General features: G+C 47.6%; 2 protein-coding genes across 6 annotated transcripts in view; one reads left to right on the top strand and one right to left on the bottom strand.

Annotated features, from left to right (window-relative positions):
* ak7b (adenylate kinase 7b) overlaps positions 1–10,059 on the top strand; it is a 19,144-nt gene extending 9,085 nt beyond the window's left edge. For 2 of the 3 annotated variants that reach the window (XM_082515739.1, XM_082515738.1), the window contains 9 exons: positions 529–678; positions 757–885; positions 962–1,061; positions 3,877–4,002; positions 4,072–4,122; positions 4,230–4,427; positions 4,513–4,733; positions 4,925–5,083; positions 5,174–10,059. In XM_082515739.1, coding sequence (XP_082371865.1) covers positions 529–678; positions 757–885; positions 962–1,061; positions 3,877–4,002; positions 4,072–4,122; positions 4,230–4,427; positions 4,513–4,733; positions 4,925–5,083; positions 5,174–5,230 — 1,191 coding nt within the window. In that variant the 3' untranslated portion in view covers positions 5,231–10,059. The remainder of the gene's footprint in view (positions 1–528; positions 679–756; positions 886–961; positions 1,062–3,876; positions 4,003–4,071; positions 4,123–4,229; positions 4,428–4,512; positions 4,734–4,924; positions 5,084–5,173) is intronic. The other variant, XR_014273076.1, reaches the window with a different exon arrangement.
* slc3a2b (solute carrier family 3 member 2b) overlaps positions 1–17,574 on the bottom strand; it is a 250,669-nt gene that overhangs the window by 67,590 nt on the left and 165,505 nt on the right. The gene's annotated exons all lie outside the window — the stretch shown is intronic.

Here is a 17,574-nt window from a genome sequence, read left to right as displayed (position 1 = left end):
TACTCTATTTATATTTATATTTATATTGTATCCTGTTCTTATTTATTTTATCATTTTACCCTGTATATATCGTATTGCGTCATATCTCCAGTGTTTCCTCGGAGGGCGCTCTCTGCACCGGGGCTGTTATTGACCGTGGCTGCTGGGTCTCTGGGGTCCTCTCAGCCTGGTTGGCCTCCCTCCTGCTGTGTGCCCAGCCCGGAGGCTGCGGTCTGTGACCGGCTCCCGGTGCAGACGGCTCTCTGTTATAATGTTTCCTCACTTGGCTCATGCGAGCCCAGCCCAATTTTTACTCTTTAAGTGTGCGCGTGTGTGTGTGTGTGTGTGGGTGGGGGTGGGGGGATATATGTGTATTGAGAGTGTGGGGAGTGAGTTGGAGGGTGGGGTGGGCTGCTTTTAACTATGTAAAGCACTTTGTGCTAAATTTTTTCTGTATGAAAAGTGCTTTATAAATAAAGATTGATTGATTGAAAACATGGGGAGAAGAAGATTCTGCAGCACTGCCGTGTTTTGTTTCTGCTGCAACAGGTGATGGAAGCCGACTCTCTGCTGGTCAGTCTCCGCATGGAGGCTGCTTACATCAAGAAACTTTTCTCTTTTAACTGGGTGTGCCAGTTCGGTCTGGTGGAAAATATCGAGGTGGTGGTGCAGGAGTACCGGCAGAGCCGCGGGTTGCTGGTATGCAGTCGCACACACATGAGACTATATACAGTGTACACACTGTCAGGCTTTACTGGCTAATCTGTGTGTTTGCAGCCCGTCCGTCTCTGTGTACTGGGCCCTCCTGCAGTAGGTAAAACCACAGTGTCCAAAAAGATCTGCGAATATTACCGACTCCATCACGTCACAGTGAAAGGCACCGTCTCTGACACCATCGCCCGGCTGGTGAGCTCTTTACTTTCTCCTCCAAATCAATCAGAACTGAGTACAGCTGTAGCATTGTAATCTGCTTTCCCTTCAGGAACATGCTGTCAGGAATCCTGATCCCGGTGAAGGGCAGTCCACACAAGAGGCCCAGGAGCAGCTGAGCATGATGAAGGAACGCCTGGAACAGAACCCAGGTACGGCTTCAGATAACGAGGTCTGGAGGTGTTGGCACTCGAGTCGTGACTGAGGGCAGTGTGTTTATCTGTCGAGAGGGTAATTTCTAGTTTTAATTATTAAGAACCAGAAATGTGTTTGTTTGTTTTTAAGTATATGTTTGGTGTTTGTGAGGCAGTCGCACTCACGTAAGCTACGGAGGAAGCTCATATACAGTTTCATAAGATTTTAAAAATATCTGAAGAAGCAAAATACAAACAAGCAGCAACAACATGCTGTTTCACTGCGACATCAGTCATGCAGTGAGACAAGACCCTGCTACTTGTACTATCGCAGTAAATCCAAGCAGCAGTACTGCATGTGACCCACGCCCTGTTTCACACACCCCACACCTGCGACTCCATCACCTGGTGTCAGAACTGGTCTGGTCCCCGTTCTTTCCGAGCTCCTTAGATGATAATCGTCCTAACTTCAGTCTGAAGCAGCAGACCTGACATCTCCTCCTTCCAGAGTTCTGGGTTATGTCTTCATGTTTTCTGTATAGAACTAATTCATGTGTCTGTCTACACGTTGGGTGAGTGTCGAGTATTTGGTGGTGTATATGGGGTGGGAATGCACGTTTGTGTCCGCGTGCGTGCCTGTTCGTCTGTGTCTATATGTCAGGTTGGGTCTTAGACTCCACCTCTCTGGGTACATCTCAGGCCCTCTAAAGTACGGAGGCCTATCTCCCCTCACCACACTCCCTGCCGGTGGCTGATGCCCTCAGACGTTGGTGTGTTGGTGGTCCTTGTCGTCTGGGGCTGGGCGCTCATGTATGTACCGGCTCACTCCTGGTGGCCGATTGGCGGGGCTGGGCGCCTGTGGCCCGGCTGGGCTCCTTCCGGGCGGTGGGGTGCCCTCAGGCCTCCGGCCTCTGGGCCTGAAGCTCGGTCCTCTCTGGCACAGCTGGCTGCCGGCAGAGCCCGCGGGCACGCCACTGCAACCCCCTCTGACCTCTGCTCCGTAGCTGCTGGGTGACTTCTCCTTTGGGGCTCTACTCAGCTCTTCCCAGGAGGGTGGCACGGTTCCCCCCCTTTGGTGGTCCTCCTCGGGTCCTCGTACTCTGGGGCCTCTGGATGTCGGGGGCTTGGATCTCCTCCATACCTGCTTCATGCCCTGGAGGACGGGGCTGTGGCCCCCACACTCCCTAGCAGATCGTTACATGGAGAAACCTTTGGAATGCAAGCATGCTGATCCACACAGGTATGCACACAGGTGTACACACGGGTGTTCACAGACGCGGACTACACCTTTCTTGGCTGCTGCCTCAAAGCACATTGTGCGCTGTCTATCTTGCGTGCTGCACAATATCGTTTATTATTTAGTATCTACTGATATCTACTGCTAGCTAGTTTATTGTGATGGTGCTGTTTTTTTTATTATGTTGCTCTTTGTTGTTTGCTTTCTCTTCTGTTTTTTTTCTCCATACAGGTGATCCAGGTGTTTTGTTTGTTTTTCTTTCTTCCCCCCTTCTCACCGTCTCTTCTCCCCTCTGGTTTTCTTTCTCTCCCTCTCTTTCTTTCATTCTTTCTCCCTGTCCTATCCCCCAGTCATGTCTGTCCCGTTTGTAGCAAAATAAAATAAATACATAATTATAATCAAGGTCAATCAAATGGACCAATATGGCAAGGCCATGATGATCCACTTGGTAAAATAAATCTGCTTGGCATCTTTCTTGGCCTTAAGACAACAATTCTGATGCTAAAGATCCAAACGGGACACAAAAAACAAGAAAAAAGAACTAATTCATGACTCTAACTTCTGCATTAATATTTAACCTAATGTAATCATAGCTGCTTCAGTATTTATGACAGTATTTCTGACTGTAACACATTCAGTTGATGCTGGTAAACATTTAGACGGGTTTGCTCGTGTCAGCGTACAAAACTGCCGCTCCTGTGATTGTCTGGCTTTGACCTGACGTGCTAATGGCTCTGCAGCCAGCCCAGGTACGATACAGCAGGTGACTGCGCCTCCTCAGAGGGATCAGACAGCAAACCAGAGCTATGTTCTTTATGTAAAAGCCATCTGATCAGACCCAAAACCACGTCTCTTCATCACTTCACGTTTGTTCAGCAGAGCCCAGCATGTTATGGACACCGGGTGGCTGTAAAACACTGATGTTGTGTTTCAGCTGCTAATCAATCCTGTCAGATCTGCATACACGACTGTGTTTGTTTTCTACATTCATGAGGGACATTTGGTCTGTTTCCATGTTTCTTTGGTGCTCTATGCAGACTCTGGAATAGTCAGATTTAATTCAGTTTGTTAACTTTTTTAAACTTGACTGGGAAAAAGCTTCTTCAGGACTGTAGCTCACTTTTCTGCACCTCAGACAGCAACTGTTTGAAGCAGCTTGTATTATATGCAGATCAAACGTGAACATTTCTCTGTACGGTGACAGAGTTCAGCCTTTATATTGGCTTTGAGTGCTCTGCACTTTGCTGGGTGCTGTGTTTGTGCCTCGGTCAGAGACTTGGTGTGTGTCCTCCACCTGTGTGTGAGGTGTCTGCATGTGTGTGTGCAGCTGCAGGGACATGCTGGGAGTTTATGGTTAGCTCTCACAAAGTGAGCATGATGTGAGTTCGGCAGGTTTTTGCACATGCTGCAGGATAAATCGGGTAATTACAGATTTATCTGTATTATGGGAAATGATCTGCTGCTGTGAACAGTGTTCGGATTGGATGGTTTTGTCACATGATCACATGGACTATTTGCACAGATTGGTATTATTGTCTGATCTTTGCTATTGTCGCGCCTCGAGGCATCAGTTGAATAGAAACATGAATCCCGCAGGTCTGGAGGAGGAGCTGCTGTTGAACGTGATGAGGGACGAGCTGATGACTCACCCGTGTAAAAACCAGGGTTATGTGTTGGAGGACTTTCCCCAAACACGTGAACAAGCCAAAGAGCTCTTTGACGGTGAGTCGGACACCCCGAGGCTCTTGCACGTCAGGGCCTCACCTGCTCACTCACTCTTCTCTTCTCCAGGTAAAGAAGAGGATGCAACATCCCAGAATTCTTTAACCAGCATTATACCCGGTACCTGCAGGGAGCTGTGACTCAGATCCTTTTATTTCTCATTTAACAACAACAGTAACAGATGTGCAGCCTGCTCCATCAGTAACAGTTGTCTTGTGTGGCCACAGAGTTTGTGTTGTGCCTGGAGGCCACAGAGGCCTTCCTGTTGGATCGAGTGCTCAACCTGCCCGAGAGCCGCGTGCAGGAACACAACTGCGAGCCAGAGAACTTCTCGAGGCGGCTGGCTGCTTACAACGAGAAACAGTCGGAGGATGATGTGGTCCTCAACTACTTTTATGAGCATGACATCATCCCTCTGCAGTTTGGTAACCCGTGAAGAGAGACTGCATCACTTGTGAGGGGGAAATCTTTCTTAGTGTTGCTAAAAGTCTCTGTGCTCCTCGTCTGCAGAGATCAGCAGCAACGCTGAAGCAGACTGCCTGCCTCTGATGCAGAAGGTCATTGACATGGTGGGCCAGCCCAGAAACTACGGTCCCAGCAGCCAGGAGGTGAAGGAGGAGGAGAGGAGGAAGGCTGGCGAGAGGCTGAGGAGAGAAGCCCAGGAGAGAGCAGAGGTGGAGCAGATGGAGGCCGACGAGGCCAGAGCCAGGGCTGCACGCTGGGCTGAGTGGGTAGGTGGAGGAGAAAGACGAGGCGCTGTTAACGACATATAAAACACATTTCCTAACAATGAGCAGAGGAGTGCGCTGTGAAGAGCTCTGCTTTAACAAGCAGACAGTCAGTGTCACTCTGCTGGCCATGACGGATACACACCAGAAGAGGCAACAAGCTGAACTATTCTCTACATGTCTCTGTGTATTAGACTAAGAAGCTGGAGCAGGTGAGGCAGCAGGAGGAGGAGGAGCTGGAGGCCACGTCGCGCCCCATGAGGGGCTACCTGATGGAACAGGTAGTGCCCACGCTGAGCCAGGGTCTGACTGCATGCTGCCGAGCTCAACCACAGGACCCCGTGGACTTCCTGGTATTTCACTGCCCACAGATTATTGCCCGGTCGTTAGCGTCTCCTCCACGTGGCGTTAATCGTGATGGCGTACGTCTCTTTGTCTTTCAGGCAGAGTACTTGCTGAAGAACAACCCTTTTGAAGCCGATCACGAGCAGCTTTCCTAGCCGAGGAGAATTTCCTTTGAGTCTTTGAGACTCGTCAGAGCATTTCAGTCGTCACACGCCAAGTGTCCCCAACTCCATGCTGGGATTTTGATTAGGTGTGATTTGTAAGTGGCCCATTCTCCTGCCCCTGTTGCATTCATACACGGTTTGTTTGGGCTCTCGTGTGCTGGCCGTTACTTAAAAGCAACCCAAAAAGCAGATGAAAGTGTGCACAAAACCAGGAGCTAATTAGGAAGTTAATTTGCTTAATAAACTTGGTAAACTGTAAAGCAGACACGCTCGGGTCATAATTGCTTTGATTTAGCTTCAGATTTCCAGGAAGGATAAATGTTACGAATGGCGGCTAATTTGTCGGTCTCTCATGTTGCCACTCGTGACTGCAAAGTGTACATAATTGGTTGCGACAGAACACCAAACGATTTCATTGTACGTACTTAATCACCACATGGGGAAATTAGTGGAGTTTATTTGGGAAACACTGTGATGCAAGCTGCTGCAACACTGTTGGACTGCAGCACGTGTGCCCCCGGTACACACACACACACACACACACACACACACACACACACACACACACAGTTCTCTGTCATAGTGAGCACCATGCACTATGTGGGCACACACACAGGTGTAGCAGCTGAGATGTCACCTGTCCATCTTCGCGATGTGCTGAAATAACCCGAGTGTAGCATCTGTAACACCGGTTACATTAACACTAAACACAGTTTCAAACCCACAACACAACAAACAGGTCCCTGCTAGATGGTGATGTCATACTAAAATGTGTTGGATTTTTGCTTGTACGGGTCCTCTAAGGCGAGGCCTGAGAAAAGCTTCCCAGTAAACTGCAGTGACCTCTGTCCACTGATGGTGCTGGGTGTACTGGTTCTATGGTGGGAGGTGAGAACAGCTCCCAGTCTTTGCTGCATTTGTGGACTGGTGTTACTGTGTAGGATCAGCACGTGCTCGGCCTTCTTTAGCGCCACGCTTCTTTGCTGTGATTGGCCCTGAGGCCGAGGTGCTGTTTCTACTCCTCCCAACATCTGAAGCGTATTTTTAAAAGGTATTTGTTTAAGTACCGTGGGACTGTGCTGGGGAGGTATCGCTGATGTTGTTGTGGTTTGTTCCCCACCATCCATCACAGTCTGTGTGGCAGCAGCCAGGAGCTCTTTGTCCTGTGTGTGTGTTTCGTCTCCCTTTTAGAAAATCCCCGAGTATTCAAACGTAACTCAATTCATCCTGCTGCGTTCTGGTCACCGATGACCTTTGAGCGCTCCGGACAGACTCACTGGTTCGATGTTATTCCCCGAGGAAACGCCTCCTCCATCATCTCCTGGCTGTTTTACAAGCAGTGTTTTACCACTAGGTGTCAGCCTTGGATTACCTATTAACTGTCGGGAGGCCGTGACGGTGATAATGATGAGTCTTTTTATGTTTTTAGTCTTTGAAATATCAGGACGTCTTCAGTGCTGAACAGTCAGATGAAAGCAGCATGAATGATGAGCTCTCTTTTTGTGCGTCGGCTCTTCCATCTGAACAGCAGCACATATTAAAACCACCGTTTTCCTTTACAGGACTCAGTTCTTCCTTTGACAACCTCTGAGATAAACCCTGTGTTTCTTAGATCACTCTGCCAGTGTTATTTGTACACACAGTTAAATAGTGTCTCTGCAGCAGATTCATTTCATCTACGTACCACCAGAAGCCAAAAATGCAAGCTGACACTTTCCTGCTCGACCCTCCAGGACTCGGTGACGGTGAGAGCAAAGTTGTGTTAGAAATGAGTGTGTAAGGTCACCGTCAGGAGCTCCTCCTCCTGTGCACTGAGAGGAGCCAGTGTTCAGAGCTGTTATCACACGTGAAGTACAGATAGACTGAATCTGCTTTTTCTCACATTTATCTTAACAGACAAAAGTCCGTCTGATTGACGTTGTTCTGTTTCCGATGAAGCCCAGTTCACTGACAGTAAATACATGCCTCCCTCCCTCCCCCGGACCATCACTTATAAAGTCAGTGGTAGCAGGCTAAGATGTCCTCCTGGGGGATGCTGAGGTGAGCCGAGCCCAGGTGAGAATCTGGATCTACCCCAGGGTCTACTCCCAGGAGGCCGCCTGCAAAGCTCCACAGGGAGAGGTCCAGTAGGTATCATGAGCAGATGCTCATGGCTCCTTTCAATGTGGAGGTGCAGCAGCTGTACTCTGAACTCCCTCTGGAGGTGGGAGCTCCTCACACTGAGGCTACGTCCACACTGGCCCGGATAGATTTGGAAACGCTCGGCGTCCACACTGGTGTTTTCAGTCGTTTTCACAGAGTTGTGCGTCCACATTGAAACTTCCGAAAACACTGACGTTCCAGTCGCACAAAAGCGAGTGAGAATGAAAGAATTTGAAGAACAGCTGTCTGCAGCTTGTACAGACTGATGTTATTCTTTAACAGGGCCGTCAATGCCCTCCGCTATCTTTGTTTAATTGGTCACGTGACTGCATCACATAAATGCGTCATTGTTTTACACCGTCTGCGTTTTCACTGTCCACACTGCGACGCAAACGCACAGTCTTCAAATGTGTGCGTTTTTGAGCGCATTTCCAAAACGCCGTCTCAGTGTGGACGGGAGGCCAGAACGGAGAGAAAACGTTTCAAACGAAAACGCATTCGTGTGGACGCGGCCTCAGACTCATCCTAGCCACACTGCGGAGGCCATTCTTGTTACCATGGCTTAAAACAAGCCAGCTTTGCTAATGCTAAGTTGCTAACGTATCACAGTTATCCACAGGATGTCCTTTGGCAGTCACAGACGAGTCCTTAAACATGCAGGATGTCGTGTTTTTAGCCGAATCTTTTCCCGATGCTAACCCAGCAGTGTTCAGTGCCTAACCTTTCTGGGAAATAAAGACAATGTGCAAAGGATGCAAACCACAGTGTCCCGACTGATAAACCTGCAGCTATGAAGACTGTGACCCATCCAGCCTTCAGCTGGTGACTACGCAGGTCTCTGTCGGTAACGCTGAGTTTAGGGCGGTGCTAAAACTCAGCGGTGAGATATTTCCAGCATGTTGAACCAAAGCAGACCTACAGACATTACATCTCTCGGCCAGCTTGTAGGCACCTGTTTAATGCCTGAGGGTAGCTGGGTCTGTGTGGTTATTCTGCCTCCATGACCTACACCCGGATAAGCATCAGAACATGATGGATGTGTGATACCCACTCACGAGGACATTATGCTGCCACTATCAACATTTTAAACAAATACCTTCATTTGTGGCTCTCATTTTCTTAGAAACAAAAATCAGGTAAAAAAATAAAATCTGGTAATTCTTTGTTTTTACATTGATCGGGCCCAATGTGCAAGATATCAAAGAGAAATTAAAAATGCTGCTGTGGACGAGTTCGGGTCGTAGGAGGTTAAAGCAGGCCCATGGGCTGTTTCATGCAGAACTCCATCATCTACTCCTGTTCATGTGGACACCCATGTACACACAGAGAGGACATGCATGACATGCAGCGTTTTAACATGCTGTCTTTGCCTCTCACTGATAACTGCAGCACAATGTCGGATTGTCTGGTTTTATTTCTCAATGAACTGACACGAACACAACACTCCAGCACCGGGACTCTTCATCACGGGGCTTCACTTGATATATGTCCATCCATCAGAGCAATGCAGCTGCAGTAAGCCCTGAGTGTGTGGCAGCATGTGGACTGAATCCACTCGCACTGATGCTGGTCACTGTTCCCTAACACCCCTTAATCCACGGAGGATCACACACACACACACACACACACACACACACACACACACACACACAAACTGCTGACTTATAGTCAGACAGACAAAGACACACTTTTTAGAGACAGAGAGAATGACACATGCATCAAACTGATGGGTTAAGTCGTCAGGGGAACCCCCACATGCCCCACAAGCAAATGCCGAGCGACACACACACACACACACACACACACACACACACACACACACACACACACACACACACACACACACACCTCCCCTGCTGCCAGCCTCGTTCTGAGCACTCGGAGAGGGAAAATGTGTTTTGTTGCTTAGGAACAGTTTGCCTTGTGTCTCAGCAGGGGGTCTCCTTCTGAATATCATTATGTCCCCTCGACTGGGGAGGACCACACATTTTTCTTTGCTGCCAATATTTATCTTCGGCTCTGCTCGCTCTCCAGAGGCCCACAAAAACTGTTCTCATTGATTAAAGGCGGTAGAAAGCAGACTCCAGCAGCACACACCTCACCTCTCCTCCATGTAAACTCATCAGAAACGGCTCCTCGGCGCTGCTGCAGGTGTCAAAGTTCGCCCCGGTGACATTTCACTTTCCTTAAAGTTAAATCCCGAGCAGAGGGAACGGGTTGTTATCTGGATAAAGTGAATATGGGTTTTTCCAGCCTTTACTGACAAAATATAAAACAGATTCATATGAACATGATGATCAGGTGTGGATCAACCAACTCCAGGGCCCAGGGCAACACAGGCCCCCCATCAAAACCAGTATTTATCTGCACGGTCGGTTCACGGTTCACTCTCAGACTCCATATAAAAGATTTCACACTGACGTGCGTTATGTTCAGGGCGCCTCGGCTCATTCTGTCAATGATGGTCAATGTTCGAGTGAGAAACAGAAAAAGTCTCAGCTTGAACCTTAAAGATGCTGATCTTTCAGGCTGGTATCACAGTGTGAATGTCTTTTCTGCACTTGTGTCTTTTTGAGAGGACACGCCTCGTGTAAATGTTCACGTGTTGATTTCACTGATTTATAAACTCTGCACTTCACATACACGTGAGCAGGACATTTGCTCACGTGAATAAAACCTTTTTGCCATTATTTATTTTGTATTTTGCTTTTTTTTGGCATATTTGTCTCACTTTGCAGATCATCAAACAAATTGTGATATTAGACAAGAATAACCCGCATAAATACAAAATGCAGGTTTTATATTTCATTTGAACAAAGCTATCCAAACCTGGACCGCTTGACTTTGCAAAACTGTTTCCAGCCACATTGGGGGGTTTCTAAGGACGCCAAACATCTCAGTCAGAAGTCCAGACTTTGACTGGATCATTTGAAAACCTTCATTTTGTTTCCACAGAGTGGACCTGCTCGTGAGAGCAGAGCTCATGGTCCCATCAGTTATGGCAGGTTGTCCTGAAGCAGCAAAGCAGAACTGTTACACAATGTGTTCGTTTTACAGCAGATGGAAAAAGACTACAGAAGGGATGTTTTCTGGCACGTATGAGATGAGCCTGTGTGTCTTTGTCTCCAGTCTCTTTCTTATTGTGAAATCATGAACACTGACCTCAACTGAGGCCTGCAGTTCTTCTGATGTTGTTCTTCTGGGACCTCCTGCATGATTTCATGTGCTGTTGGAGCAATTTGAGAAGACAGCCCTGGAAGGTTGGCCATCATCCATGTACGGTGCTTTCACTGTGGTTCAGTGGAGTCTCAAAGCCTCAGACGGCTGTGGGACCCTTCCCACACTCTTACAGTCTGCTTCAGCTTCTATCTACCTGATTTCTTTATTCAGCAGGTCTGACAGTAATCAGATGGGCGGGGTTATTACTTCTTCATGTCGGGCCCGCCAGGTTGGGACTGTTTTCTTCCCTTAAATGAAAAAAATGAAACCATTACATTTACTCCGGTTATTGTTGGCTAATATTACAATGATTAAGAACACAACAATAAAGGATTGCTGTTAGAGGCAAACCCAACTCGGGTCTCACAGCCATCTTGTAATTCTTCATTCACTCTTGCTGCTGTCCCGTCACACTAGCCTCCACCCACTCCACCCTGTCTTCTTCACATCCCTGGTGCTTTAGAGGAGTCAGGCCCACACGTTGGAGTCTGCTTTGAAGAGCAAACGTAGATGAGTTTGAATAGTTAGGGTCAGTCATCTAAAGATGTGAGTCTCCAAGTCTTGCATATGTCAGCAGGACAGTATTAAACCACGTGCTGCATCTATTTTAACAGTATGGCTTCCTGGGCTTCCAGTTGGCTTAATGCAGTGCAGACCTTTGACCTTTGTCTCACAGCATGACAAAGATGAGACCCAGCACCGCTGATAATCCTGTATTAGACAAGAATGTTGCATTAAGTGCTTTGGGTGCTCAGAGTAAGAAAGTGCAAGAAAAGTGAATGCTTGTGGTATTTTTGACACTCATGGATCTCTGCAGGGACACACGGTCAGTGCAGAATTATATTGTGAGACTGGGAGGCATGTGAGCGAGCTCCTTCTGCACAGCGACCTCGACTGTGTCGTGGGAAAGAGCACATTAAGATTTTTGGCCATCACTCTCCCCACCTACACTATTCTCCATTTATACTCCTAAACAACTTCCCAGAAATGAAAATCAAGTCTAAGGATCAACATTATGATTCACTGGAGCTGATCCAGCACAAATGACAGGCACAAGCACAAGGGGACATCACTGAGCGGACTCAAAATAGCAGCCAAAATGTTGAGACGCCGCTGAGAAGATGATTTTGAACAGGAGCCGAGTTTAGATCAGGCAGCAGTTTGGAGTTTTAAGGCCAGTTTGCAGAACTTTTCCTAAACACCTCGAATCCACTTTAGATTCCAGGAGACGGATGAGAGACGAAGTCCTGCAGACCGAAGGAATGATTGAAAATATTCCAAAGGCTCCGTAGAGTATCCATCCAACACTGTTGTGAACATACACTCGTTAACCGCTGCTGTTTCTGAGGACAGCGGCTGGTGTTTTAGTCCTGTTGTCCACTCGTTCTCACCTTTATTCTCACACAGCTGCCCAGCAGCACTGCACAGCATTATGGGCCATGTGAGAACAGACGACTGCATTATCAAAAGGACAAAGAAACAAACTGGGTTTCAGGATTTGATGTAAAAGTTATGTTGTGACATATGAAAGGTGACCAGACACTGTGTGGTGGGACCATAGGAGAACCAGAGAGCACCCAGAGGACGCTGCGAGGGGCGGATTGGCCCCCGCGGGGCCCGGGCCTCGGGACGGATGGATGGGGGGATTGTGTTGACAAGGGGAAAAGACAAAGAGGAGGAGGAGGAGGAGAGGCAGCCACACATTCAGCAGGGAGGCTGAGAGCAGCGGCCAGAAACTCATCAAAGCGGTGGAAACATCTCCAACAGCCCAGTAACAGCAGGACCCATGCACGTGTGTGTGTGTCCCTGTGTGTTTGAGTGAGTGTGTGTGCATGTGTGTGTGTGTGTGTGTGTGTGAGGTTGTGTGTGTGTGCGTGTGTGTGTGTGTGCGTGTGTGTGTGTGTGTGTGTGTGTGAGGTTGTGTGTGTGCATGTGTGTGTGAGTGAGCTTGGAAAAGTCGGCAGTGCTTCTGGGTGATGGATGGGAACATTGAGGGAGGCTTCGTTCAACCAGTGTTCATTAGTAAACTACACAACTGTCCTGCCTAATTGCTCAGCCATAATGTCAGACTGAGATGAGTGATTACAAGCAACACTGACCTATTCTTTATGTCAGTGCTCAGGAAAACTTCACCTTCTCCTCCCTCAGAGGGACAAAGAGGAGGAAACACACTGTGAGCGTATCTGTTTGTATGCACAGTCATCAAAACTCCTTTTACTGCCCCAAAGCTAAACGAACTCTTCAATCTGTTGCTGTGCTAATCTTCAATCAATCTTCCTGTTTTCAGTCAGGCTTAATGACAGCAGTGTGTATGATTTATAAAAGTCCTTCCAAGGTTGAACACACACACGGCTGATGCTAACAGAGATGAGCCTTTAGGAGAACAGTGACCTGTCAGGTGAGAGAGGATGCTGTGGCTCAACGACGAGCCACAAGCACGTGGTGACCAGTCGTGTTTCACATGATAGAAATGACAGAGAAAAGTTGGTCACCTCTTTACTCGGGTCATACAAAGATCCGAGGAGCAGTTAACAGTGTTTAGTACATCAGAGCGTTATATTCAGAGTAGACTCCCTTATGCATGTGTGTGATTTTCATGCCTTGCCCTCACTCCTTCCTAACTATGATAGAGTAGGCCTGGTCGTGCCATGGACGCTGCCCTACTCCCACTGCCCAGGCATCTGCCTCCTCTGCCTCTGCCATCAGGACTGGATCAGGTTCAGATCTCCCAGGCTTCAGGGAGGCGTGAGTAGATGGTAGTGGGGGTGGGGGTAAAGTAAGGAAACTTCAGTTGGGGCTCAAAACCACTCCTCAGGCCACTTTGGCTTGACTTGGATCCAGCTGGGAGAGCGCCATGCCCATGTGGGCTATGATGGAGGTCACAGAGGAGGAGATGACGGTTGAAGACGAGGAAGTGAAAAATCAGGGGAAATGTGGGGTGGGGGAGGGGTAGCTGATGCTCATGGCTCCATGCTGCTTGTCAGTCTCCCTCAACACAGAAAAATTTCACACACCTCCCACTCTGGCTCTGGGGGCAGCAGAGTGTCAGCTGGGCGGATGTGTGGGTATATGTGCAGGTACACAGAGTGTGAATCTCAGGTCCTGTGGAGACAGGCAGAGAGCTCCCCTGCTAAATCCACTCGTCTGATCTCATCTGTCAGTCACGGGGTCCTGTAATGTGTTGGTGGAGAGGAGGAGGTATCAGCTCAAGCCTTGGGGTATTTTTTGAACTTTCCACTTGAAAAACATGCAGTCTGCAGCTCCACCGAACTACACAAGCTTCCGGACAAGAAATATACATTTACAAAATGTCTGCGTTTTACATGTTTATTTCCATCTAAATAAAGCTGTAAGTTGTAGAGGGGCAAACAGTGTTACAGTAGAATTTATTGCACATGCCTCAGAGTGAACAAATCGGATTTATTTTGGGGATTTGATCCATTAAACAACTGTTGTTTCAACATCTGATGAAGACCGTGAATTATGGTTCAACAACATGAATAAAAACAAAAGTTGTGCGGATTAGCTGCAGTTTTAATAAGAGATGAATGGAAACAGGTGTTATTCAGAGCATCGTGAGCTAACGCTCTGATCTTTAGCACTGCATCACACTGAAACATGCGCCACACTATCCCGCTTAAAGAAAAGGCTTCGACCCATACAGTTTACATCATCAGACCAGTGACCACGTGCTCCACAATGAATCATGAGATCAACTATTTTATAGCTTTTTCCCACCCATGCTGGTTGGAGCTGATGGATGGCCCTCTCTGAGTCCTGCCAAAGGTCCCTTCCTGTTAGCAGGGAGTTCTTCCTCCCCACTTTCACCACGGGGTTGCTAATAGCTCTGACCTGATTGTTGAGGTTTTCTCTCCCATCCATGCATCCATGCATCCATGCATCCATGCATCCATGCTTGTCACCAGTCTATTAATGTTTAATAATTAAAATTAATCTAAATGAATGATCTGGTGACTGATGAAAACTGATCAAAGTTATGAGAAGAAAATAGTTACAGCTCAGTAGGACCTGGACTACATTTGGAGACCAGATGTTATGAGTGTGGTTTGTTCTAAATATGTTCGCTAACTGTTCATCCATGTAGCTTTAACTGAGCTGTGAAGTTTCTACATGTATGATAGCACTGGCTCTGTACAAAGAACGGGATCATCATATCATATGACAAAATAACAAAAACAGGATTGGTACATACTAGCCCTGAAATCACCCAATAACATTTTCTTGTAGCTGATTGGTTATAGTTTATATACTATATATGTCTGTGAAGGTTCTCAGTCATCCAGGTCATCGTAGTGTAAGGAGCTTGGAAAGAAAAGCGTCTGGACTTCTTTAAGGTTCCTTGAAGATGTTTCACCTCAGCGAAGCTTCTTCAGTTCTCAGAGCGACTGGTGGAGAGTCGCTCTGAGAGCTGTGGCAGTGTCCCCCCAAGAGGGTCCTGGACCCCCTATTGACCCTCTACATAATCACACGAGCCAAGGTGTGAAAACGGGTGGAGGTCACAATCAGTCAAAGTTTCAGCTGAACCCGCTGTGAGACCTGGCCCCACCCTATCACGTGACTTACTGAGGTCAGAAGGCCCAGGATGTGAGTGGGCGTTAAGGTGACTGGGAAGGATCTGAAAGGCTACGTCCACACTAGCCCGGATAAGTCTGAAAACGGCGTATACGTCTGAAAACGCTCGGCGTCCACACTATCGTTTTCTTTTAGAGAGTTGTTCATCCTCACTGGAACGGCAGAAAACGCTTACGCTCCGGTCCTGCGCATGCGTGAAACGCAAGACGATTCAAACTGCCTTGTTTGTGTCTGCCGTTTTTCAAAAGTCGAGGAAAAGCACCGAGTTTTTTTAAATGGACTAACAATGAGGTGGAGTTGTTGCTGCGAGTAACACAAAAGTACAAAGTTGCAAAAGCGAGTGAGAATGAAAGAATTTGAAGAAAAGCACGTACAGACTGATATTAATCTTTAATAGGGCTCAAAACTGAGAGCAAAGAAGACAACCCGAGTGACCCGGTCAGCTGGTGGGTAACAGGCAGCTCTGAAAACCTTAGAGCACTTATGCAAATATGTGATGTCTTGATGAATCGAGCAGGTATTTGAAGTTTACACAGAAACATCCTCACATGAAAATATCTTTAAAGTTGATTTTGTGACCCAGACAGAGTAATATTTCAAACTCCGCCCCTCTGTGTTCCTCCGCCACTGCCTCGTTTGAGTTTTGGACGAAATGCATTCTGGGATATTGCGTTTCATCATTTCGAGCTGATTGGAGACCAGAACAGCCACAAAACTGTGGCACAAATATAACGGTGTAGAGAAAGAGTTGAGCGCACACGGGCAGAAATGTTGAGAGAGCGAGCAACACATTGCGAGCGAGCGCAAAACCTGATGGAGAGGGGCTGCTGTTGTGTGTGTGGATGATAGCAAACACGGAAATACAGTTTTTGCACGCAGGAATGACTTTTGTTCACTCAAATTCAGCTTTTCTTCGCTGATTTCTCCTCAAAATGCAACACCTTTTTGCAACATTTGCATGCTTTTGTTTTCAGAGTTAAACTTCCTGTTCACATCTGAACTGTCCGTCCACCATCCCTGTGCTCCTGCACTTTGTGAAAGCAGCCTGACAGACACCTCTGTTTGTGCTCCAGCTGTATGCACACTGCTCAGCCTTCACATCGCACTGCTGTGCTTCCCAGCTGATTAATGCACATACTCTGTCAGAGTAATAACACTACATCCTTACACAAACATGGACACACAAACCTTCTCTAAGGACTGTCCCACAATGCATCACTGTGAACATTAAGTGATGATGGAACACATGCAAACAGGGATTTGCGGCACATGCAGCATCCTAGTGTGAAGCGGAGGGAGGGGGTGATGGTGGAGGAGTTCAGAAGTTTGGGGTGGAGGTGTGAGGGACGGGGAGATGGGGGCGGGGGGACATTTCTCTTCATTTCTAGGTGATTCACATTTGAAGTGGGCTTGCAAAATTGCTTTATGGAAAGTGGCGAGCAGCTCAGCGGGAACATTAGGCTGGAAGCAGCGGGGAGGCCAGCGTTTCATTAGGGAGCTGTATTCTGCCTTTATTACCCGGATTTGGAGTTTTATGGTTATCATTATTTGCAATGGAATTATAATTCGCATACTATATCCGCTAGTCAGCTGTTTAGATTGGGGACAGTGGGACACATTGTCTCTGAGTGAATCCGTGCATTGTGCCTGAGGTGGTCTGTACAAGGTCGGCCATTGTGGCTCCTCTGAGCGTGCGGTTAGCTGGGGCAGTAGTCCTGCTCTCAGTTCATCTGTTGGTCTCGTCAGTTTCAGGCTTTTCTGCTGTGAGGCTGAAGTGATCAGCATTGGCAAGGCACCGCTGGGCGATGTCAGATCGAAGCCTTGTCTCCGTCTCCTTCAGGAACTCGTCCTGGACACACACACAAGCACAAAATCGTTACTTTGTCAGTAGCAACATTAGACATTAAACATCAGCTCATCAGTGTTGAGACAATGTAAGACAGTGGCTCCCAAACTTTCTTTGCTGGGCCCCCCTTTGTTTTACAAGAAAAATGTTCACGCCCCCCGCGTGCACGTGCGCACACACAACCACATCCTCCAACCACACGCCCATATTTTGCTCCATTGCGGTTTCTTTCACACCTCAAACATTTAGTAAACAATTAAGCAAATACAAGTAAACTGCAGGTAGTAATAAAATAAACTACTAACTCTTTTACGCTACGTCCACACCTACACGGGTATTTTTGAAAATGCAGCTGTTTCGTCCACACGGAAACGGCGTTTGGATTCACTGAAAACGGAGATTTTTTAAACTCCTTTTTTGCGTTTACGTGTGGACGAGGAATACTGTGCAAAATGGGTTTAAAAACATAAACAGCTGTGGGATCCTGTTTGTCCGTGATATGAACAGCCCAGCGCTGCTCCCGACGCAGGGAAAC

The sequence above is a fragment of the Aulonocara stuartgranti genome, assembly GCF_965226115.1.
Source record: "Aulonocara stuartgranti genome assembly, chromosome: 19".
Taxonomy (NCBI): domain Eukaryota; kingdom Metazoa; phylum Chordata; class Actinopteri; order Cichliformes; family Cichlidae; genus Aulonocara; species Aulonocara stuartgranti.
Note: the sequence above shows the minus strand (reverse complement) of the source record. Positions and strands in the feature narration are given on the sequence as shown.